The following is a 26,050-nucleotide window of genomic DNA, read 5'->3' as shown; positions in this document are numbered from 1 at the left end:
AAGGAATCAAGCACCCATAAAACAAAACACTGGCTTATGAAATTAGAAAATAATAAAGATTATAGTGATTAAAATGCTCTTAAAATCATCAGAATACTTTCAAATACCTTTTACAATAGCGTTATGTGTATGTACTTATTTTCTAAGGGGGTTATATACATTTTTTTACAAATGCTGGAAGTTGTAACTGTAAAAAATTTTTTAAATTCAACTTCATGTACCTTAGAATTGTTTTAATGTGATGTGGGGTGTTTTCTAGAATCTGAAGGATTCCCTTTCTTATATTTCTATCAGTGTAATAAAAAAATTATTGAAACCCTGTGTCCACTCGGATAATGCTCTCATTCAAGCTGTGTTTAAAGTTGTTGGGCTGTGAGACGTGTGCCATCAGAGAGGGAAAGCTCCTACAAAGATGATCTATTTGAGTTTAAATAGCCACATTATCTATACATAGTTACTTTTTTTATATATACCTTTGAAAATGGGGATGCATGTTTCTTTTTTTTTTTTTTTCCACCTGCACAGAGTGAACCAATATCAGGGTAGGAGTTTATTTATAGGGCAGAGTAGGGACTTTTGCTGGAAAAGGCTGGGACATTTTGTTGGAAAAAATACTATGTTCAGAACTCATGAAAATTGAGCCTGAGAAAGTTCTACAAAGAGAGAAAGGGAACAGAACAATGGGAGGAAATATCTACAGAATGAAAAGGGGCTACAGAAGGTTGGGAAATATGGCTGAAGCATGAGAGAAATGTGAGGAGACGAGAGGAATATGCAGATCAAGCAAAGAAGGAACTGAAAAGGGTGTAGATGGTAGGGCACAAAGAGACTTTGAAAGGATGGGAAACAGAAGAGAAATAAGAACTAAGTAAGAACAGTAGACTGTCATCAGCCATATGTAGAACATAGAAAAAAAACAATGGATGAGTGAAGACTTTGAATCTTTCTTCCTGCATTTCCAGACAGTGCTCTAGTGGGAGTAAAGCTCAAGGGCAGGGATTTCATCTTGGCTGCCACCTTGTTAATTCCTTTAGCATCTTATTATCTACCCTGTGTCTATCAACTGAATTCAGGATAATCTATTTTAACAATTTTTGGGTATTACAGCTAGCCTGAATAGCTTTAAAATTTGATATAATATATATATTATATATATTAATATATATAGTAACTTTCTTCTATGGAAATGCCTTGCAAAGACATAATGACCAATGTTTTGGAGAGCTGCCTCAGCACCTCAAGTGAGCTACAAACCTGCCCACATCTACTTGTTCTAATTTATCTTTCCCCTTCTTAAATCTTCTTCCAGGATATGGCTAACATTGACTTATTTTGTAAATAATGAACTCAACAGGGTTCTGGACACTTCAGTCTTTACCAGATTTTGTGGGATTAGTTCTTCCGGATGATAGCCAGCACTTTCCCTTTCCCTTTGCCTTTCCCATTTTCGTGACCTATACAGATACTTTTATTACTAGTTCTTTGTAGACTAGATAGCAGTAAGCTATCCTGAAGCCTCAGTCTTTCTACAGGGCTCGTTGTTCTCCTGTCCCAAATGCATGCCACTATTTCCCCCTCTATATGCCTACTTCTTGATTCTGAAACACTTGCAGACATATGGATGCAGCTGCAGTGATCTCTTGCTACACTATCTGCCTGTCCTCCACATCAGGATCCTGTGACATTTAATAAATCTCTTCCACAAAGCACCACTGTCCTCCATTGCTTCCTCCTTTTCATTATCTTCATAAAAAGCCCCCTTGCCAGCTCAGCTTCTGATGCTGATCCTTCCTTGTTCCATCCCCCCAGGAACGTACATTGCATCGTTTCATAATCAACTTGATGCAAATCCTCTGTCATCTCAGATGATCTCAGGCCGTTGCTTTCCTTCTCCGGAAAGGAGAAGTTAATCAGAGTTGAGTTTAACACAGCATTTCCTTATACCTTAATCAGAGTTGAGTTTAACACAGTGTTGACCTCAACACAAATCCTCATCTCCTTAAGTCCTTCCAGTGCCATCAGATTTCTCTCCACTGTGATTGAATCAGGTATCAGGATGGGTAACACGTAGATCCCACAATACAGCCTTTATGATAGACTAGCTGTGAGAAGAATATAACTGCTCCTCTTTTCTTCCCTTTTTCCTTCTCAGTGTATTTGTTTAGTGAGACCTTGCCTGCATCTTTGACGCTGGGGAAATAGATGCAGATGCCGTGCCAAGCATGGCCAAATTTACCTTCAGTGAAATCCCAAGGGGCTTCTTCAGCTTTCATGGAGTATTCCCCCAGATGTGCATCTCCATTGCCCCCCAGTATTCCTTTTCCCCCAGTTCCTCTGCCAGACATGCCTGGCAGGTCCCACGTGCAGTTATCTTCCCCTTGGGCACCTCCCTCAGCACACCCAGGAGAAAATGGTGGCAGGGAGGGATGGCAGACGCCTCCTTTCCCTGGTGCAGCCACATCCCATGCAGCTCTGCTGAAACCAGAAGATAATGATGTGTGAACCTTCCCAGAGGGTGACTTGGGCATCTGGCTCAGAAAGCTTATAAAGTGGGAACCTGTGGATTCCTGCCCAGTTTATTGGGGTTGCTATGAGAACAGACAGAGATGATGAGATCAAACACCCTACAACCACTGCCTAGCATGGATTTTAAATAAAACAGCTCTCAATTTCCTTTATTAATGCCCTCCCAGTATGTTTCATGGAAGAATTCCCTCCCAATATGTTTTTCAGCTGGCCATGTCAGATTGCAGGGTTGTGTTTTTTTTTATGTGAACGAGCAGATGTCCCTGAGAACTGGGCTAAGCTTTGCTGAATTTTGTTGGAGACACGGCAATAGTGAAACTGTGAGCAGCATTGTTAGTAGTATTTTGTCAAAATTAATCATCCTTAGAGAATTCAGAGTGGCTTGCTCTAGGACAGGTGTTGCATTTCATCATGTATTCATATTTGTCGTCACTGAAGGCTGTAGAAATACAGGACTTGAGATGGAAGATTCATAATTTTGACAACATTAACATTTACTTTACTGAAAAATTCACATATTCACAAAACTGGCATTTGAGAATGTCCTTTATGTCTGGAAAGCACTGACATATAGGCATATAGGTTAAGATATTACAGAAGTCCTTGTGCCAACACAGTATTTTTGTAGATCTATCCAATTCCAACAGTCTGCCTTGCCAATTTAATAATTTTGGGAATGATTTCCTGTTGGCACTGTGCATGTGGAATATGAAATGTTAACCTTCTGTGATTTTTTTTTTCCAGTAAAACCCCTCATATGCATTTCTACCTTCTAAAGATGCAGCATATGAAGAGAAATTTGAACAGCAGCACTGTCAGCTGGTGCTGTCCTTCTTCCCCTTCCCTTGGATGAGAGTGACGCAGGAACATCAGAAGTTTTGGCTTTGTGTAAGTAACTTCATAACAGCCTTGAATAAGCAATGCTATATAGAAAAACTTGCAGAATCCTTCCCTGCAGGGGACCTACAGCTATTTTTTAAACATTGCAGGAAGAGAGAACCTAGAATAATCCTTGTCCCACCTTCCACAGACTGAATGGGATTTTGGCCAGTGAGAAAGTGTTACAAGGAAGGAAATGGAATGAACTAAAGTGAACTTCCTGAGGAAAACCACAGGGACTGGACAAGTGAGGTGAAGATGGCGAAGATCAATGTCCTGAAGAACAAGAAGCCATATCCTGTCCACTGCTGATAATCTCCTGTTCTCAAAGAAGATTGAGCCCTTCATGTTAAAGAAAATACTAAAACATAACTCAGGTCTAAATCACTCGATCCTCTGCTTTCTAAGAAGTTAAATTCTGGGTCCTCATTTCTGTTCTCTGATACAAACATTTTGATAACATCTGATCTTTATAATCAGTTTCATATTACACAGACGTCACTGTTAGTTCTCCATTTGCTTCTCTTTTTGTTTATTGAGTGAGAACTCTTTTATGGGCTTCCAGTGTAATCTTCATGGCAACAATTGATGTTTAATGAATTTTCAAGTCTGCTCTATTTTCTCCATTCCTCTCTGTTAGCCTTTACTGTTTCTTTATACCAAGGTGTCTAAAATTGATAGTCAGTATTTTATTTTGACAACTTTTCTCAGCTTTTATGGCTGCTAGGTTCCAAACAGGTATGGTCTTTCAGTGTGCAGCTTGTAGTCAGATGGGAGATAGAAAAGTACTTTGCCTTTCTCAGACATAGCAGTGCCAAAACTCGCATAAATTAATGTGCAAATAGTATAAGTATATATATATATATATTCCAGCCTACGAGCAGGATGGTATTTACACTTCATGGTAGATTACAGAAGACTGTGCACTTGCTTTAACAATATGCTCTCTACACAGTTCCAACTGTACAATTATGATTAGCAGCTCTCCTTCCCAGGCTGAATTTGCATTACTCAGCAGCAATATCTGGCTCCAGGGAATTCTGATGCTGGGTCTCAGGGTGTGGGGGTTAAATTTGTCTTCTTCAGAGTAGATCCTAGGGAGGAAGCTGAGTGAGAACTGCACTGGATAAGAGAGGCTCCTGGGTTAAGAGGAACAACCAGCTGAACCAATATAGCATCATGGGAAGGAGAGGGGAGCAGGTTGGTAGAACCAGCTTGGTCCCACTGCTGAGCATAAAACCCATGTCTTCCTGTAATTCCAGCATGCTGTAACCACAGTCTGCTCACTGCAGTCCCATGCAGGTACCAGCACTGTGCCCCAGGACCCTGAGGAGAAGGGAAGCTGTTGGTGGTGTCGTCTCCCTGCAGCCAAGCAACAGCCCAACACTTCGGCCACCAGCAAGAGCCAAAGGCAGCATGTCTTTTACATTGGAATGCTCCCAGGGCAGCCAAAGTCCCCATCTCTGGAGGTAACTGAGATATATACTTGGCACTAAAGGACATGGTTTAATGATGGGACTTCGTAAGTTAGGCTGATCGTCAGACTAGGTGACCTCAAAGGTCTTATCCAGACAGTTCTGTGATTTTTTTCTATCAACAGGGAAAATTGATGGATGAGGGGAAGAGGTGACTACACCAGCAGATTCAGATTTAACCCATCTGATGCCTTTGTTGTAATTCATTTTGGCCACATCCACAGGCATACATTTCAAACTGTAATTGCCTACACACCAAAGGTTGTAGTCAAACTGGACTTCGCTCCTTTAACTATTGACATTTCATTGTGTTTCATTGCAAGCAATGAGGAGTAGCTTAACTTTGGGACTGTTTTTCAGGGAAGTATGCTTGTCACAGGGGCACAGAACAACCTAGCTTAATTTCACTGAAGACAAAGAAAAATGAAGGTAGCACCACAGAGAGTACTTTGTTGCAGAGCTCCCTGAGAAGAGTGATGAGAGTTTGGTGCCTGTCTCCTCTTTATGCCCTTAGAAATCTCCCTCAGCACATTCTGCTTATTTGCCTGTTTCTGTTCTTTGTCTCTGCAATATATCAAAGCTCAGCAAATACCAGAAAACGTAACTTCAGAAAGTGGGGAGTGTAATGGGCTAGTAAAGCTCCAAAACAAAGTTCCCCTTTCATATGGTGGAGCAGATGGTGACATCTGTGGCAATACATTTCTTTTTCTTCCAGCCTCAGCTATAGTCAGAGCTGGTGAGGAAGTTTTGTATCTGGGCTGATAGCTTGCCATAAACATAGGCAAAGCTATGATAAAATTATTTGCTAAGGGGATCAGAAATTATCTGCACTATTAAACTGTTCTTCAGTTTTTCTACCAGGTGCTGAGCTTACCAATTGTTGAATATTTCTTGAAGAATCATTCTTTTTTCCAGACTCTACATAAAATTAAGAAAATTGCCAGAATACCTCAGATGAGTGGCCTGATAACCAAAAAACAATTGCTCTCAGTTAAAAATAACAACAAAAGCAGTGAGACAAAACATTATGGTTTCCTTTGACTCGTTTGAGCAAAGAGAGAAGTAACTATTACTGAGGCTACCAGCAGGACCCAGTGTAAAGACCAGTGCAAGAAAAATGAGACCTTCTTGTCTTATTTTGTGTGTGTGAATATTCTGCTGTGTGGTTCAAGCAATGTTATGTTCTCTCTTCCTGTAAATGGCTTTTCCCTCCATTGTAAAGCACCTGAAGGTCTCATCATGATTCCTGTTTAAGAACTAAAAATTAAGTAAAGTTAGCTATGGGAAAATGAGACAATTCCATTGCAACCCTTTTCAGATATGATAAATAGATAATGCAGCTATAAATTCACATCATTAAAATCAGTGAAAGCCAGAAGACCAAAAGTAATAATGCCCTTCAGATATGTTACTTATTGCTTGCTGTTGCCACTTCGCTGTGTAATACCAAGGCAGAAAGCAAACTGTTGTGTTTGGCTCTGTGAAGGCTGTTGCAAGAAGCCATAACTTGTTCCCCTTGTAGTCTGAGCCAGGCTACAAGCTGTGTAGCTTAGTTAGCAGGGCACTTTGATTAAGCAGTCTTGGTTATGTCATCTCAAAATTGTTGTTCATAGCCAAAGGGCTTCCAGGTAGGACTAGGCTTGTACTACATGGCTAGAGCTCACTTAATCCTGTTTTTCTGCCTTTCCAAAATACATCTGAGGCCCGTCCCTACCTATCTGTCTGTCTATGGAGTGGAAAGGTAGTGGGAGTCAGGAGTCAGGCACTGAATAGAGCAGGAAGTGGTGCTGGCTGCTGAAACTCAGAAAGTTGTGGGAAGAGAGGGCTCGTGCATCTGAAATGGAAGGAAAAGATCCATTGTGGACAAGGGGCAAGCAGACCCAGGGCTGACCTTTAAGGACACCTTCACTAGTTCGAGTGCCTCTTACCTGTGCAGAGAGAGACTTTTTGCCTGCCAGTAATCTATTGAATGTGAGCACAGAGGGGTGGAAACACAACAAAAAAGTAAGGGAAAGACATAGCATGCAGATGGTAGGGCAGAACAAGGAGAACTGGGTTGTCAGAATGAAAATTCACTGACAGTGATGATACTTCCTAAAAGGCATGGGTATCCTTGACTTAATGGGCAAGGATGAGGAGACAAACACTGCTCACTATAGCAAGTCTTCCTCCATTGCACTGTGAGCAATGGCACTGCAAGAGGAAAATGGCCTTGTCATGTTACTTCATGGCTATTGCCAGGTCATTTTTATATCGTCTTCCAAACTGAGAAATTAGATTCCCAGGAAGTGCTGAACCCAGGATAATGGCAGGGAAGTAGACATAAAGGCTTTTGGGATAATGGAAATTAATCCTCAGTGAAAAAAAAAAGCAGCCTGGGGAAAATGAGGAAAATGATTGTCTCTTTGATTTTCCCCCATTCCCCTCCCTTGCTTATCTCTTAATGTATTTGTTTCACTGTGCTGATACCAAGTGGTAGGAGCGCAGAGGATAGAAAAGGAACATGTTAGGATGTTTCAGTAGAATGACAAGGAGCTAGAAATTAATTCAAAGGAGGAGGAAATAGAGCAGGAATGAATAAAGAGGAACATATTTTAAGTATTAATTTTCCTCTCCCAGGCAAATTGAGGAATAATAGTTTGAAGGAGAGAAAAGACATGGGAGAGAAAACTGTGTGCACTGTCTCATGCTTCACCACTAGAAGGGGAGGAGGGAGGGTCCAGCAGAGGCCCTGCAGGCTGGTGTAGTTGGAAAAAGATCTTTCCATTTCTTGTTGTCCAGCTGCCTTGTTGCAAACTGGTGCTTGCTAGTCCCATGATATCTTTGATAGCATGTCTGATGTACTAATGAGGAGAAGCTGAAGATATATTTGGTAGCATGTCTGATGTACTAATGATGAGAAGCTCCATTCACCATTCAAAAGAGGGATTAGGACTCACACCACCATTCCAGCTTGTCACTCACCAAGGAATTAAAACCTTCTTTGAAAGTGGAATTTACTGACCCCACGGGAGAGCCTCAGGCTAAGGAAATGATGCTTTAAACATGAGATCACTGAAATAAAATAATGCATTAGCTAGAGAGCTTTTAGCTTTCCAAGCTGTGGCAGAAAGCCACTGGGCAACGTTACATACAGGCATCTGATTCGTACTCCAGCCAGATCATCACAAATGTTGTTGTCGTTTCATCCACTGAAGAAACAGTGAAGATCTGCAGAGATTCCACGAGGTGATAGCTTTTAAGAGTTTTAATGTCTAGTATGGAAGAGGTTTTGATGTGCATCTTTCCTAATGGAGGAAAATATCTATTTACTGTCCTGGTTTTTCACCAACAGCTGGCCATGTTGATCAGAATGCTTCAGTGTCTGTGGAGAAAAGCAACTGGAACGTCATGAACCAACTTTCTCATGAGGGAGGACTCTGAGCCTCCCAAGAGTGAAGTTTCAGTTTTCATGTGGTCACAGAGACTGATGAAATCTCTGCTCTGGATGAATTAAACTGGATCTGAGCTCCCCTAAAGATGAGAACCACTGGGTGCCCTATATGTCATGCCTGCAGATCATCCGTCAGAGGGCAGCTCCCTGGATGCACAGTGCAAACAGACACATCTCTAAGGACTGAAAGAGTACACAGCTCCTACATGGAGGCAGACCCAGGCTAGCAAGAGCCAGAGGCTCATTAAAACAGCCAAGATTCTTTTGCCTTCTTTTTCTGTGGAGAAAGAAGGATGTGGTAGCAAAGTTGTTGAAGCTGAATTCCCTACTCCCTCATACATGTCCAGGACAAGGAATTTTTTCTTCCTGTTTTGATTCTGCTTGTTTATTTGTGTGTCTCTTTTGTTGTGTGCAACAAAAAATGTGTGTTTTTTGTTGCACATGTTCAGGCACTCATGTGTAGAGGTATTTGTCTGATCTCATACCAGAGATGGATCATGGGACCACAACGACAAATAAAACTGTCATGTGGGTCCTGGGAAGTTACCAATGCAGATAAATGAATGCTTGAAGGGCTTAGATGCAAAACATCACTTTTGTGAGACTGAATTTCAAAGAAGCTAAGTGAAACCAAATTATATACTTCCACTTAGTTTAATACCACCCCCTAGTGTCACATGTTGTATTTTTCCATGCTGGTCCTGGTTTGCCTCTGCCTCTGAATAGTATGACCTTGAAGATGCAGCAGCCACACTACTGATCATGCTTTCAGGAAAGTGACAAAACAAGTCTGCTTTTTAGAAGTAGATTTGTTGCCAAGACATCAGACTTCAAATGTTTCTCCCAGGGAGTTTAGAAAGCTTTCAAGTTCCTTTCTTTTATCTATGCCTGGGAGAGAAGCCTTGGGATACAGTTCCTTCTTCTGTTAGTGAGCATGAAGTACCCTGTTTGTTGCGAAGATTTCAACTCCTGATGACTTGTTTGCAGTAGACTGATCAGAAAAAACAGTTTATTCTTGAAATAAGACCAAACAGATACCTGGAATATTTATAAGTCACCATGATTGGATGACATTTTCCTGAAAGACATGAAGGAATTTAAATGTGAAACTGTGAACTACTGGCCAAGCTGTATAACCTGTCATTAATGTATCTATGCCAGAGCCCTTGTGGATTGCCAGTGTAACTCCCACTATGAAAAATAAGTGGGGAATCTGACTCCTTCTGTGGCAAGACAGTGGTGTCTATAATAAACAGTAAGATTGACAAGTATGTGAAAACCATCTGTTGAGAAAGAGTTAATATGACTTCTGTAAAGGGAAATTTTGGCCATGCTGGGTTCTGGAAGGGTGGGGTTCTGGAATGATGTTAATATGCATGTGGCTAGGCAAAATAATACATTCAGACCTCCAAAGACCCCTTGACAAAGTTCCTCACTGAGAGTAAGTAAAGGAACTAAATTACTGCAGAGTTAGAGGAAAGATCATTTTGTGGAATGAAAGATGAGCAAAGGATAGGTCGCATTTGGTACTTTTCAGGATGAAGAAGGGTGAACTATGAGCATATCCCAGGGGTTGCTGCTGGGACTAGTTTCATTCAGCGTGTTTATGGATAAACTGGAGAAGCAAGTAAACAGTGAAATCAAGTCTAAGGCTGATACTGACTTACTTTGGGTGCAGAAATACCGTTCTGATGGCAAGGGACTTTAGGAGAGTCACACGAAACCAAGAGGCTGAGCAGAAAACTCTCAGAGGAACTTCACTATAAATAGTAATAAAAAATTAAGCAATCAAAAACTTAGTAAATCTAAGCAAAGTTATATTCTCATTCAGAGAAAATATTTCTCATCTAGAGAAAGTAAACTAACCCATGCTTACATGATGCTGATCTCAGAACTCGTATCTGCAGTTTCAAATTTAGGAAGGAGATCTTGGAATTCACATTTACTACCCTTCTGGCAACAGCCACAAGAAATGTTGGGCATATTGATAATAGTAACTAAAATTAGACAGAGGATGCCATTTTAGCTCTAGATAAAATCTCTGTGCAATCTGATGTTGAGCTCTGGGGACTGTTCTGGTCTCTATATTTCAAGAAAGACATGATGAAATTACAGAAGGTACAGAGAAGGGCAGCAGAGATCAGTCATGGAGTTTATGAGGGATTATTGGAAAACTCTTCTTCTTTTGGAGAGATGGTAAAGTTGAGAGAAGATATGACTGACATTTATAAAATCATGAAGATGATGGACAAGATGAATCTGTTTTTCACAAAGAAGTTCTGCAACGTGACAATCTAGAGGATACACAGTGAATTTAGTATCAGAGGAATTAGAACAAACAAGGGAAGTATTTCTTTACATAGTATTGAGTGAATGTGTGGAACTTGATGCCACAGGAGAGATTGTAGAGGCCAATGCTATCAGTGGGTTCAAAAAAGGGATGAAATTAATTTATGATATTTAAAGAACTGGACTGGGTTTCACTCTCCAGCTTCCCTAACACAAGACTTTTAGATGTTGGAAGATTACTAGGAAAATAGACTGCAGAAAGTGGGTAGGCATGTGCTTTTAAACATTATCTATTACTACTGTTGTTGGAGGAAAACATTGGGCTAAATGGGCCATTTTATTGAAGGGCACATTTCTTACTCTCCTGATTACTTTCAGACCTGGGATGCTGAAGATCGATTCAATGTGGCTACAGCTCTTGAGAGATAATTTCCTCCTGATTAGGCAAGGTGGAGCAAACTGCCATTATCAGACTGCCATTACCAGACTGCGTTTCCTCCAAAAGTCTGAGAAAAGTTGGAGAAATTCCTGAGCTTCCCTCAGATAATAAAGAACTATTTTCTAAAAGATTTTCTTGCTGCCCACTGCTGTGTTACCATATTGAAGACAAAGCATTCACAGGTGGCCTTTTAAGAGAAAGAACAAACAATCCAAGATGCTGCAGTTTAGTGTTGGTCTTCTCTCCATCTCTGGAGACCTTCTATCCCCTAAGGGCTCTGATCTACCCACCAGGAAACTCCCTCCTATCTCCTTGACCCTTCTGAAAGATGTCACCCTGGCAGAGAGAGATTGCAAAGATGAAAACCCAGCCTAGGACAGAGAATCACTCACCAGACATTCAAATAGCAAGTGTGGGGCTGTTCTGGGAGAAATGGTAATGTCACCACAGAATTTCGTTAAGAGAATGTATGAGGACAGCTGAGCCAGATCAGAATAAAAGACCACTTAACTAAATTTCCTGGCTGTGAGACTTTCCAGTGGCAAATTCCTTGTGGAAGATACAAGAGCACAGAAGTATGAGGTCAATCCCTTAAAATATTCTTTTAGCTTCGAGCAGCCTGAGAGACAGATGTCGAATCTTTGCATTTAATTGTGTTCTTCCTCTGCAGTTTCCCTGTCCAGTTATTTTATGAAACCACATAAATGCTTTTTACTCACACTCCCCTGAGGCAAGGTATCCAAAGGATGAAGGCACACTGCGTGAAGAAGCCTTGTACTTTTTTTTCACCTTCTCTTGTTCTGATATCTTTCAAAAAGATAGTGAGCATTAATTTATTTTTATCTCTTTTATTCCATTCAGTTTTTATAATACCAATTTATTATATCTACTACATCTTCCCTCACCTGTCATCTCTTATCCAGAGGAGGCACTGTTACAGGCAGTTGGAAGCCTGTGTCACTGGGTGCCTTTCAGAGAAATTTGTAGAAAAATAAAGTGGGCCTAGAGCGGACAATGGGAAGCACCAGTTGGCTTCAGAAGGGACCTCCCCACACCATCATCATAGAATCATAGAATCATTAAGGTTGGAGAAGACCTCTAAGATCATCTGGTCCTATTACCACCAATATTGCCCTTAAAACCATGTCCCTAAGAATGACATCTACATGTTTCTTGAACGCTTCCAGGGATGGTGATTTTACCACCTCCCTGGACAGCTTGCTGTCAGCCAGCAGCAGAGCCTAGCTGACCAGCGTGTCCCATCCGTGTGGCCATGAGTGCTCCCAGCCCCTCAGCTACCCAGACCTGTCAGAAAGCAAGCGTTTGTTGCTGACACTCCACTGGGACTATCTCCCTCCCTTCTGACACGTGGACTGCCTGCCTGGCAGTCCTTAACTGTGTCTAACACTGGTTAGCAGCATGGAGACTGACTCTGGCCTATGGATCAACTTTTCAGCTAGACCTTGGACTTGCTTGTCACTACAATCTTTCCTGATGACTTGGTCTCGCTGCTGAACCTGGCTCCAATCATTGTGTCTGCCCTGCTCATCTTGCATGGATACTGTTGTTGGACAGGCCCTGTTTGCCAAGCCCCTGTACTACCAGCCTTGTTATCTCTCTCATCTCCTGGCTCCCTGTTATTTAAGGACTAGATGGCTCCCTCTCCATGCTCAGAGAGAAGAAAGATTTCCCATCAAAGCGCAGCATTTCTATACCACCATTCAAGTCCTACTCCTCTGCAAGTCCAGTCTTTTCTCCTGCGAAGACTCCCCATAATCTTTCCCTCTCAAGGATGTCTGTCTCTAAGTTGTCTGTACCCAGCCAACTCATCCTGCTCTGATGGCATCTTCACCATGCTGGCAGTGATGAAAAGAACAGCTCGAAGAGAGGAGGCTGGAATGGAATAGTGCAGGGTGCTGTCAGGCAGACATGGTGGTCAATGGGTAACCAGAGGCCATGGATACTGGAGAGCATGATTGAGAAGCACCTGTGGAGAGTGGGGCCTGAGCTCAGTGAGAGCCTGTTGTGCTAGCTGGCAGGCGAGGTGGGACATTATGCTGTGCTGTCAGGAAGGTGGCCAGCAGATTCCTCAGCGATGGGGTAGCGCTGAATGACCTCATAGCACAAATGGTCTGTGCAGCTGGTGGATGATTTTGAGCACCCTGCGTGTGCCGAGGAGAGCTCAGGGCCCCAGCTCTGTGTTCACGAGGCAGCCTGCTCCTTGTAACCCCCTTGCCTGCCTACTGGGGCTGGAGGGGTGGAAGAGTTGGAAGCTCATAAATTTATTAATAGAAGAAGATGTAGGAAGGCAATGGGGAAAATCAAAGAGCTATTCACACTCCAGCATCAGGTGCTAAGCTGGTTCGGAAAAGATGTGAGAAAACTGCATGCTGGTTGCTCTGAAAGCTGTCATCAGTGATGTTCTGTGAAAAGGTTTATTGTCAGTTTGAACATCTATAGATAATATGGGTATTGCCATAAACTCCAAAATAAAGAGAGCAGTCCTGGTAAAAGGAGCTTGATGTTCATATTTATCAGTCTTCTCTCTCATGTGGCCCTGCTGATAAGCCTCTATACTTGTGTGTTGCCAAAGAATGCTGCCTTGGATTCAAATGCTCACCAAATCTTGTCACACTATGTGCTCTTGGTGGCTTTGATAGTACAGAAGGGGAACTGAAGATCCATGTGGGGTCAGGTAACTCTGAAATGAGAGTACATACCCCACCACCTAATGCAAAGGGAGCATTCACACTAGGGCCAATACCAGAGAAACTGAGTATCCTGCTGGTGATGTGTTGGAGCAGCCAATTCCCTCAGTAGCTCTTTTCATACTTGCTGAAGCCAGTGGAGTTATCTGTGAAGGGGCAGTGATGTTGTCTGAGCACTCACTGATAGGAATTCAATCCTGAGGCTTTGAAGTTGCATACAGTGTGTACTTTGAAGTTCTGCTGCTATTCCGATGAAGGTGAAAGGGGCTGCAGTGTATATGCCAGTGAAGAGGAACAAGGAAGAAGTCAGAAGAAGTCACTACAACATCTTTGTGACTCTAGCTGCCATATCTGGCTTTTGGGAATGTTCATATTCCATTGTTTTTCTGCATGCTGCCCCTTCTGAGCCACACATACAAAGGAAAGAATATTTACCATGCTGGTAAACCCAATAACAATTCAGAGGCAAAGAAGGAGACATATTTGTAATGTTTTCAGACAGCATTGATCAACCATAGTATTTGTGTGCATCACAAAGCACAAACACATCGTAAAGGAGTTTTTGCAGTAGCAAATATTAAACCATCTGAACAGCAAAGCCGTTAATACCCACTTGTAAATCCTTCCTTCTTCCATATTTCCTCTTCCATTCACCTTCACTTTTTTTTTTTTTTTCTTTCTGAGGACTGTGCAGATGAGTCCCTTTTTCAGTTTTTCCTTGTAACTCTGTCTTCAATCAAATCCTCAGAGACACTTTTCAGTTTGACTTCTGACTTGTATCTCAATTGGAGGCAATGGTCTTATTCTGTTCCCCATATAGATAGATTCCTTGTTCCTGTGGAACTGTGGTTTCACTATCATATTTATTCCAGAGCTGAATCCTCGGACATTGAATAATTTTCTCTTATATATTTCCACCAGCCCAATACTAATGTTCCTGGCTGTAGGAATATTGAAGGCCTTTTCCAATGACTATACCATCCTCCAAGCCTGAGTGAGAAGGGGCAGCCTTGAGTGGCATAAGACCTTTAGGACATGCATCATTTCCCACTTCTTATCCAGAAGCATGATGACAGCTGGGAGTCTGACTATGCTACTCCTCTTACCCTTCGATTTCTTTCACCATCAGAGCTAGGTGACAGCAGCCTGGCTCTTCACCAGTCCATGATGACATTCCAGTGCATCTTACCTTGCTGCCCACAGGCCAACTAGAACCTGTACTGACAAGTCCTTCCCTCCCTTCAGAAAGCAGACATAAGATTCAGCCCTGTCCTCTGTTAGACTTCATTTTTCACCTCTGCCCTCTTTCTGCCTTCCTCACTACACTGTGTCCCCACAGTGGGTATGGAGGCTCATTGGGGCAGCTTAAGCCTTTCAGGTCCCTTACATGGTCCCAGCTCCAGAGAACACGGAGGCCAGCACTGTGACACTCCTGTGCCACAACCACAGCTGCATTCATCACTGCTGCAGATACGCAAACTGATGGATCTCCTAGAGTGTGAAACTCAGTGCTCTGCAGCCGGTATCTAAGACCTGCATGGTGTCCATACCCACAGGAATTTCTTTCTTGTCCTTGCTCAAGTAGAAGAAAGAGAACTTTAAGGTTGGAGATGAGCCCTGCAGACAGGGATCTGGGGTTTCTGGCTGGCAGGAAGCTGAATGTGAGGCAGCAGTGTTCCCTGGCAGACCAAAAGGCCAACCGTGCCCTGTGGTGCACCAGGCTCAGATCTGCCAGTGGGTGAGGGGAGACATTGTCTCTCTGTGCTGTGCAGCCTCACCTCCAGTACCGCGTGTGGGTTGGGTGCCACAGTACAGGAAGGACTTAAAACTATTAGAGAGCACCCAAAGGAAGGCTATGAGGATGGTGAATTGGTGAATTGTTTAGACGGCAAGATGTATGAGGAGTGGCAGAGGTCCCTTGTTTGTTCAACCCAGAGCAGAGAAGATAAGGAGCTGAGGGGAGGCCTGATGGCGGCTGCAGCTCCTCACAGGGAGCGGAGGGGCAGCGCTGAGCTCTGCTCTGTGTGACAGCAACAGGAACGGCATGGAGCTCCGTCAGAGGAGGGGCAGCTGGGGGTGAGGGACAGGGTCTGCACCAGAGGGCGGTGAGCATGGAACGGGCCCCAGGTGCAGTTCAACAAGTGTTTAAATAGCACTCTCAGACACAGGGTTTGGGCAGTCCTGCTGTGGAGCCAGGAATTGGATTCAAGTTCCCGTGGATCCCTTCCAACTCAGGATGGTCTATAGTTCCACAAATACCAGCTAGGTGGAAGAACTGAGCATAGATGGAACTCCTACAAGCCATTGTAGTTACCATTAATAATTTCACCTTCTCTGTAACTCTCTGTAGTACTGGTCCGTGTGAGGAGCCTGTGTCATAAGCCCCATGACGTGGCCTTGAACTAGTTACAGTCTGTGCGTAGACTCTGATGCTCACTGACATAGGCAGCTGCGACCAAAATGCCTTCTCCCCCTCTGGTGACCAAAAGAAAGTGCTGGCCATCCACAGTGGCCCTCAGCCCTGCTGTGAGGGCTGTACTGCGACTTGGCATGGCCCCATATTCAACTGCAGGGACAGCTGAAGCTGGAGGGAAGGTCTGCATAGGGTGGATCTGCTGAAGTATCCCAGGGGCTTTGACGGTCCGACTTGAGCAGAAACAACAGCTCCACCTCCATCCCTATGACACCTCCCTGTCCATGAGCTGAGCGGATGGATAACCCCTTTTCTCCCCAGTGCCCCTCTTCTCCTCCCACTAAGAGGTCACCTTCAGCCCCGGGCGGTGTGCCCCTGGACCAGAGGCTGAAGAAGGGGCGGAGCGTCACGCTCAACCCTGTAATGCCTGGCAGCCCCTCCGGCTGTTCGACACAGCCTGGTTTCAGCCCAGAGGCAGCAGAGGGGGAGTCGAGGCTGCCCACGGCTGTCTGCCCTGCACTGCTGGAGAAGGTGAGAGGCCTGGGGGAGACGGAGAGGGTGTGTGAGAAGACGGGCTGCAGTCATAGTAGGGTGAAGGAGACTGGACAGGCAGGTAAAGGGGCACAGCTGGGCACCCCTCACGGACCAGTCTCTGGCTTCGTGTGCTGCCATAACATGTAGCGTACCCATTCCTGACATTTGGTGCTCAGCATGGTCTGGTTGGTGGCGAGCTCCTTTGGGCAGCTGTGCCCCAAAGTGTTTCTCTACTTACGGGAGATTGCTCAGCGGTTGTGTCTGGTGCGGCAGTGCTGCGGTAACGGCACGTTGGTTTGGAAGAGAGCGTGATGTGGTTTGGTCCCAGCGAGATCACTGCCGATTTCTGACTGAGGTGGCTGTGGTTTAGGACTTCCCAGAGCTGTCTGTGGGGAGGCTGGTGGGGGTCTGTGCCTAAGGAGAACATTGCGCAGTGCTGAGAAGGAGGCAGCCAGCAGTTCTCTCAGTGAGATTAGCTTGCTGGCCTGTTTTAGAAAGCAACTCATAAATCTATCAATAAAAAGGCCAGAAAAAAACACTGTGATAAAATGTTCTGGTACCTTGCCTGTATCCACAGTTCACACTTGAGAGTAACTTTTAAGGGAAAAAAAAAAATAAAGCAAATTCGGGTTAGAAGTCCCGAACACATAGGGATAATCTTGCATAACGTTTGATGAGGTTTTTAGGGGTAAATGACCTTCTTCATAAAATGTGCACCACACTTGAGGTCTAAAACCACTCGTTTCGGCTTCAGTTATTGGTTCTTGTTGTAATGCCTTGAATTAGTGGGAGAGTGTCTCCAGTGAATTTCTAGAACCAGTGAAGGTATGTGCAGAAGATAAAGTCACTTTCTCGCTATCTGTTTAATAAGCTAAAAAAACCTACCACCCTGAAAATTTCCCCTTTTGTCTGTACTTTCAGCATTCTCATGGTTCTTCCCATGATTATTCTCTGGTCCTTTTTTTCTGTCAAATGTGGTCAACAGTGTTAATTTGCTGAGTTGTGGTCTCATCAATTGCATTAAAAAGACAGCATCCACTCACTAATTCTGTTGACCTTCAGACATCAGCCATCCTCCATCACTGGTCAGGAAATTTATCCTAGGGAAACCAGGCTTTCACATTAGTAGATTTTTGATATTCCAAAAAACACCATAAAAAAAGGAGATAAATAATAACGCAGAGCGAACTGAAGGAATGCATTTCTAATGAAAACACAAGTCTGATGGTGCACAATATTCTCAGTTTCAGTGCAGAAGTCACTAGCAGGTGGCCAGCTCTTTAGAAATACAGCTTTCCCAACTCAGCTGATTTTCAGAGATTAAGTTTCAGACTGTTTCAAGGCGTATGCATGTAGAAACCTTGCAGAAAAAGATTTCAGCGTAAAAGGCATATAATTTCACAACAGATATCTTCTTTTATTAGAACTACTACAAGTAAAGTTGAATGGCTGTATCTGGTTTTGGTTGCATTTTGTTTGGTTGGTTGATTTTGCTTTTTGTTTGTTTGTTTAGAGTGAGGCTTAATTTTTAAATTACTATCTGTCAAATTCTAGTTTATCTCTTGTTGATGTTTCATGCTTCTGATGCTCTCTGGACATTCTCTTCAGCAAGCTGAATGCAAAGATTGAATTTGTAACATCAGTAGCTCATAGTCATTATTCTCTTATGCTTGCACCTGTATCATTCAGGTGTAATCTGTATCAACTGCATTCTATTTCTAAAGCAATTCTAAATCTTCCAACACATTAAGACCTACAAAGGATGTGAGGGCGTAGCAGATCTACATTTATGAGTTTACAAAGCATTCACTTTATTGAAAAAGTGGCACAGAGAGTTTAGATTAATCTGATTACCATGAAATTTAACTTTTTTTTTGTCCCTCAATACCTGACTGAACTCCTGTCTTCTTTGGTAATTTGTAACATTTTTGACATGTGCATACACGTGCGTTTTATCAAGCAACACATTATTTATCTAGCTCCATTTTTGTGTTTTCTGAGGATTTCAGTGCTTTTTCAAGATCATTGTCAAAGGTAACATTATTATGATAGAGTCGAAATTTAATGAAATGTGTAACATGAGGACAACAATAAAACATGGTAGTTTCCACTCTACCGAGTCTTGCAAGTTTGCTTGTTCTTAAGTCTATTGAAAACTGTGTGGCTTGTTGATTTTGATCAATGTCAGAATTAATTTGTGCAGATATTTTTAGAGAATGTTCACTGGGTGGGATATTTCCAGCAGGTGCCTTACAAAAAATAGCCACAGGGCTGAGAATGGTTCAGAACATCCACCAAACATTTAGTGGTTAATGGAAAAATCCCTGAAGGTCAGCTCCTCACACAACCTTGAAACAGAAATTAATGTGATGGTTTGATAAGAGAGACACCAAGTGATATGAATTACTTGATAACTGAATCCAGTCAAGCAAAATTTACTTCACTGTGGGCAGGGGAAAGTGCTCAGGTAGAAACAAAGGAGGCAATACTCAGAAAGGTATGCGAAGAGGAAGCAGAGCTGCTCCCCTGCAAGAGAGTAACGTGGAAAAGCACTGGAATCATAATGGATTTATAAGGTAGTGCAACTCTCAGTGCGTTGTTCTTGCTGAAAGATGTCTGGGGGTCACAGGAAAAGGCAGAAGGTAATTTTGGCTCAATGTTTCACAGGAAGTATTCCCACAGAAGCAGTCTGTGTTATAAGATGGAGCAGCAAATCTGGCAAAGTTTCAGAAAAGAGCTGTAAAATGGATCTGGGAGCTGGAGAAAAGGTCTTATTTTGAGAGCTGAACAGAAAGTTGTTGGAAGGTGGCTAACAAATAAAGAGACTTAAAGGTGTCTTGATCTGCTCACTCAAAGTACAGTGTGAGTGAAAGTGTACAAAGTACAATTTCAGGAAACATTCTCCCTGTTTTTAAACTAACTGTTGTAGACATTGCAGAAGAAAAATGTGCCGGACGGTTTGTAAAGCCCATGCAAGGTGTTGATTAAATACACAGGCTGAGTTTCAGGCTGTGCCCTGCTGCTTTTACTCAGTCTAAGTAGATTAAATATGTGTCTTCATAGGCTGTAGCCATATCTCTGAGCACAATGTCTCTAAACCCTGCAGTGGTCAGAAGGAAGGACATTAGAAAACTTTTCTTTAGATAGCAGCATCAGGCAGGTAAATTCAAATTAGGATGTCTTATAAATACATAATGCACTCAATCACAGTTTGCCTTTGGATCAAGCGTGCATGATGGAGGTGCCCCAAATGCTGTTTATTTGGTTTGTATTAATGCTCCGTAGAAGGTTGGACTAGAAAATGATCCCAATGTGCCAGATGCTCAGGGACGTATATAATGGAGAATTTTTTCTATGAGGAGAAATGGAGAAAGCTGAGACTCTTCTGGTCAGAGAAGAGAAGTCTCTTAGAGTTATTCAGATACCTAATGGGAGGCAGTGATGAAGATGGATCCAGGATCTTTTCATCAGGAGATCCCACTTACAGGACAAGAGAAGATGTGCACAAATTAAAACAAGGAATTCCACTTGTACGAGGTAAAACAGATTTGAAGCATGGAAAGGATATGGAAGAAAGCACAGTTCTGAAAAGGGATCTGCCTGCTGCCTTCAGTATACCCCAGCCAAATGGTGAGTGTATCTTGGCCAGTACCTTGAAGGCCTCCTGCCCAAATCTGGTCACTCAGCAAAGGGCAAACAGCACTCTAGAAGGTAACAGTGGTATATGCAAAGCACCCAAGCACACTGTACTCATTGGTGGCCCAAATGTAGCCCACACTTAACTTCCTAGTGAAATGTCAAACTCACATCAGCATTACCTCAAGGATAGCAATGGCCAAATCCTGCAAAATGTTCTACATGAATGCAGTTGATTTCTAAGGAATCCTGATCAGAAATATGGGTTTGCCATTGTCCCTAAAGACAATTTTAGCCATGTTATGTGGCTGATCTGCTTTTCCATGATGGCTATTTCACTGATTCTTTGCTTTGTGTCTGAAGAGTTTACAAACTGAAATATGTTGACTTTGAGAGCTGGAGTGAGAACCAAGAATATAGAGAGAAGCATATCCTCTCACTTACAAGAGCAAGATATGGTATAGTGAATATGAGAAAATTATATAATTAACAGAATAGTTGAATCATATATTAAATAATTGATGATAATACAAACTGATAAATTAATATATAGGTGCTTGAAAATTATATCACTATTGAATGACTCATTAAGTGGATGCAATGATAAGATTCCAGTCTTTGGATTAGATAGTGCTAACAGGTGGCCAGCCTACAGTGGGAGAAATTTTATCTAAGTCAAGTTGAGAAATTAAGTTATCTGAGAAGATTGTGAACCATTTGCTGACAAGAAATTGTATAAGACCATGAATTTGATATAGGAGAAATACTGTCATCAGAAGAAATCTTTTTATGCTTTATCAGAAGTATAAATCTAACAAGGCAAGCTGATATCTTTCCTTTACTCCATTCCCTAGTTAGTATGACATTAGCCTATCTAATATCACAGAGAGGACTATGTGCTTTAAAGGTCTATTACATTTAAATCTTTTTTCTCTATATTCCTAGATAGGACTCTTTTAAAGGCTTTCTCAGATATTCCTTTTAAATGTCTAAATATGACAAAATCAGTTTGAAAGTGTCAGCATCAAGGTGGATGCATGGACAGGTTCTGCAATGCCTTTGCTGGTATGCAGTTTTGCAGGCTGTGGTGGCTGAACAGCAAACAGGAGGACATCAAAACAAAATCCCTAAAATACTTTCCAGAATGACTTTACTGTGCCTCCCCACCCTTCATTTATCCCCTCCCCTGCACACACTTGTTCAATGCTGAATACCCCATGGACTGTGCTAACTTTGGTTGCTGTTGGCTCTCTCACCAAGCCAAAGCCTGTTCAGAAATGTAGGGCCAATCACTTGGTAGTTACACATTTAACAATACAATCTAGGTGAGAAGGGAAGCGAAATGAAGGGGGATGTTCCACAGCAGTCCTATGTCCTATGCTCCTGTAGAAATCTAGCCTTTTCTCTTAAATAATTCTGTTTCTACATTACTGGACTCTACAGATTTTGCAACACTGGGGACTAGAAATTGAAGGAACTGCAATAAGCTCTTGTTGCAGGTAGAGCAATGTAAAACTTAAGAGAAAATGCTGCATTCTTTCTTTCACTCTTACTCCCAGTCATATTCCTAGGATGCCATCAGCCTTTATAACAACTTGAGATCCTACTCCCTTCCTTAAAGGTCAGAATATTACATGGAAAGAGATTTTGAGTTTATGGTTTTACACTGCATCTCTGTCTCACTGAACAGTAAAGGTCCAACCTTCAGGCTTTGTGTTGTACTCTGGACTGCAGTAGGCAGTAACCAGCAGCTCCAGAGGGGTGATCCTTCCCAGGGGAGGTTAAGTCGGATATCAGGAAAAACTTTACTGAAAGGGTTGTTAAACACTGGAATAGGCTCCCCAGGGAGGTGGTTGAGTCACTATCCCTGGATGTGTTTAAAAACTGGATGTGGTACTCAGGGACATGATTTAGCAAAGGGTTGTTAGAGTTGTATGGTTAGGTTGTGGTTGATGATCTTTAAGGTCTTTTCCAACCTGAGCAATTCTATGATTCTATGATTCCCCTCTGTGCAGCACTGGTGAGGCCACATCAGCAGGTTAGGTCTGGTTCTGGGCTCCCCAGCAAAAAAGGGACATGGATGTAATGGAGAAAGTCTGTCAAAGGGCTGTTAAGATTATTAAGGAACCGGAGCATCTCTCATACAAAGAGACACTCAGGGAGCTGGAATGATTTATCTTTGAAGGGATCTTCTTACCTGATGGAAGGGTATAAAAAAGATACGTCTAGAGTCTTATCAGTGGTACTGTGTGACGGGACAAGAAGCAGTGGGCACAGACAAACTCAGAATTCCTATATAAGCATAACGAGAAACTTTTTAACCATAAAAGTGGTTAAACACTGGAACAAGCTGCCCAGAGCAGTTAGGGTATCTCCATCTTTGGAGATATTCAAAACCCACTTGATCACAGCCCTGATGAACCTGCTCTTATTGACCTTGCTCTGAGCAGAAGTTTGCACTCAATGATCTCCAAAGGTCCCTTCTGACCTCAGACATCCTGTGTTTCTGTGGTTCTGTGACCTTGTCCTGAAACTGAAACTTGGAGGGTTTCCCAGGACCAGGATGGCAGAGTCTCTATTTTCAGAATAAAATATAGACTGTGGGAGAATGTTGATACTTTAAAAAGTTCCCTTGTAGTATGCTAGGGGCACAGAAAACAAACAAACAAACAAAAAACAGCAACAACAAAAAATATTTATCTGAAATGAGTCTGAACCATTTGGTTCTGGCACAAAATGGCACTGATTTTCCAAGTTTCCTTCCTGCTTAAGTTTCTTGGCTGCACAGATGAGTTTGGGTCAGAAATGTCAGAAGACACATGAGTTACTGATATCCCTTTGCCTACTCAGTGCACACCACATCTGCTCATTGCCTTTTTGTCATGGGCTAGCTGTGCCTCTGTCTAAGGCAAGTCCATTTGTGCTGCTACCTTAAATTTTTTCTTCAGTAAGCACAAGGGCTGGAGCTCTGTGTAGAAGGACACAGATGGGGTGTCTGCAGTAGGCTGACAAGGGCAGGAGAGTTGGGTCTTGCTTCACAATCTGGAACGCTGTTGATGTTTTACTTATTGATGAACATCAGAGCGTAGAATAAAAAGAGGCCTGGAAAGCCAGTATCCAGTACAGATACAGCAAGACAGTTCAATTATTTGAAATGAGAGGCCTCAGGCCTACAATTAGAGAGAGATGAGCATTTGACTGGAGGCCAGAAAGGATTAGAAGTTCCTTCAGTACACGGACCTTCCATATGGTGACAGCCTTTGCCTAGAAATGCACTCTAAAAAAACACCAACTCAACCCTAGGGCAGCCAAGAGAGTACTCAGAATCCATGTAGCAGAAATATCCCTTGCCATGGTACAGTTTGTGGCGTATCTGATCCATTTTTGCTCTGTGCATGTTGTTCTGTTTCTGATTCAGGCTTTGGTGTTTCTGCAGAGCTCAGCAATGGCTGAGAACTCAGCTGTGGCAGTGGCACCAACAGCAGCACCAACCATGCTAGAGGAGCTCCTGGAGATCACGGCTCAGAGCCTGGTGCGCACTGAAGTGGCTGAGCACTATGAGGTTATTCGGGAGCTGGGCAGGGGCAAGTACGGCCATGTGATGCTAGTGACCCACAGGCAGAGAGGTAAGGAACTGGCTGCACCCTGTGAGCTGTTGTGTTTGGTCTCCTCTCCACTTGCCCACATGTGTGGGCTGATGGGGTCTTGGGTGTTTGGTGCCAGGAGTGTTAGGGGATTCCCAAGGGAACCAACAGGGCAGGGGCCTTCCAGACAGGCACCTTCCCATTGCACACAGCCAGTGGGTAGGTAATGATGGGGGAACAGCCCAGAGCAACAGGCAGGACTGTGATGATGAGATAGGCCCACGGTCAAGCTTGGAAGTCAGTCCACCGGTCCAGACCATCAGGTCTCAGGGCCATGCATAGGCATGGATATCATACAGCTAGAAACTAGCACCCCAACAACACAGCATAGGCAGGGAGTGAAGCACTGGGCTTGAGCTTAAGTTGTTCTTCTGGGCCCATGGATTGCCATGGTGTGGGTGAAGGTCTAAGGTGGAACTGGCCAAGGCCATTAAGGCCTATGAATGCCCTCAGAGCATTGAGAGTACTCATCTCCAGGTTGAACTGATGAACTCATGTAGCCTGAATTTCTCTTCCCCTACCCAGTGTTCCTATGGCATGAACTGAATAGCTCAAAACTCACATGAGTATGTGAGTTTTTGCCAGAGACTCCTGTGGCCCCTAATGAGTTTCTAGGCCCATTTCTGCTCAGTGCTCTCTCTGTCTGGTTTTGGTGTGAGTGACTTTCAGGGGAGATCTAACTCATTCTTCCCATCCCTAGGAACTCCTATGGCTCTCAAGCTGCTGCCCAAAGCCAGTACCAAGCTGCACACCTTCCTGTATGAGTACTGTGTGGCACTCTCCCTTGCCACCCACCCTGCTATCATTGGCATGTTTGGAATTGCAATTGAATCCAGTCAATATTATGGTTTCCTCTATGAACCAGCAATGCACAAAGACCTCATATCAATCATCAAACCCAGGGTGAGTGCTGAGACAAAGGCATGGGAATTGGGATGGCAGTGTTTGGCCTCCGCAGACTGGCTGGGGCAGAGGGAGAAAGTCAATGGGATGTGGGTCTTCCACTTCTGAGATCTACAGCTTTGAACAAGATTTGAGCTTGCAAGAACAGAAACTCGAAGACATTCCCTAACGGAGAGCAAAAATGAAAGCCCCCCACCTTGATAGGACTGACTAGGTGCTGAGCAAGTGCAACATTGTTTATCTTTCTCCCTCTGCAGGATGGGATCCCTGAACCAGCTGCCAAGCATTGTGCCAAGCAGCTTGTGAGTGCTCTGGAGTTCATCCACAGCCGGGGGCTTGTGTATCGTGATGTCAAGCCTGAGAATGTGCTACTTTTTGACCCTGAATGCCGGCGCATCAAACTGACTGATTTTGGGCTTACACGGCCCAAGGGCACCAAGCTCAAACTGGTGGCTGGAGTAATCCCCTACACCGCCCCTGAACTAAGCAATACCACTGATGCCCAAGGGGTGCCCATAGATGCCAGCATGGATGCATGGGCCTTCGGAGTGCTGCTGTTCTGCTTGCTGACTGGCTATTTCCCTTGGGAGCAAAGCCTGCCCAAAGACCCTTTCTTTGAGGATTTCATGCTGTGGCAGGAAACAGGCCTGGAAGAGAACCTGCCTCGCCACTGGAAGCGCCTGACAGCTGAGGCCGCTCTCATGTTGCGGAGCCTGCTGGCGCTGGATCCTGCCAAGCGTTGTCCTGTTGGTGGGGCTCTGCGCTATGTCAATTGCCCTTGGCGTCAAGATGAGGGGCACAGTGGGGACTCTGCTGTGAAGCCCTAGAGCCTGCTCCCCACAGGAGAGGGAAGTCACCTTGCAATGAGGTGTGGGGCTGAGGGCATTATAGTGGGCCTCCAGCAGTGTGGCTGTGAGATGCCATGGTAACCCAGAGATCAACTTCTCCACAGCACTATCCCTACCATCATGGAACCAAGCTCCTTCCCCAAGATGGTCCTCACTCTAAGCTCATCGTTGTCCATTGCCACCTCCTTCCTTGGGACTTGAAAATATCTCCTTTCTCACACAGATGAGAGATGTTCACACATGACGCTTCATGTGTGAAGCATCAATTTGTATCCTGCCACTGGACACTCCAAGGTGGTTTCTGGGGATGCAGCACCTGCCTT

At 43.5% G+C, this 26,050-nt stretch overlaps 1 protein-coding gene across 1 annotated transcript; it reads left to right on the top strand.

Moving 5' to 3' along the window:
• Window positions 1–16,459: 16,459 nt before the first annotated feature.
• On the top strand, window positions 16,460–25,808 carry LOC306945262 (serine/threonine-protein kinase SBK2-like; the record flags this gene model as incomplete). Its single annotated transcript, XM_079533977.1, has 4 exons — window positions 16,460–16,693; window positions 23,751–23,958; window positions 24,677–24,879; window positions 25,137–25,808. 4 exons carry the CDS (start codon window positions 16,460–16,462, stop codon window positions 25,704–25,706), a joined length of 1,215 nt encoding a protein of 404 aa, XP_079390103.1. The 3' UTR covers window positions 25,707–25,808.
• Between the last annotated feature and the right edge of the window lie 242 nt (window positions 25,809–26,050).

The sequence above is a fragment of the Tetrao urogallus genome, assembly GCF_951394365.1.
Source record: "Tetrao urogallus genome assembly, chromosome: 3".
Classification (NCBI taxonomy): Eukaryota; Metazoa; Chordata; class Aves; order Galliformes; family Phasianidae; genus Tetrao; species Tetrao urogallus.
Note: the sequence above shows the minus strand (reverse complement) of the source record. Positions and strands in the feature narration are given on the sequence as shown.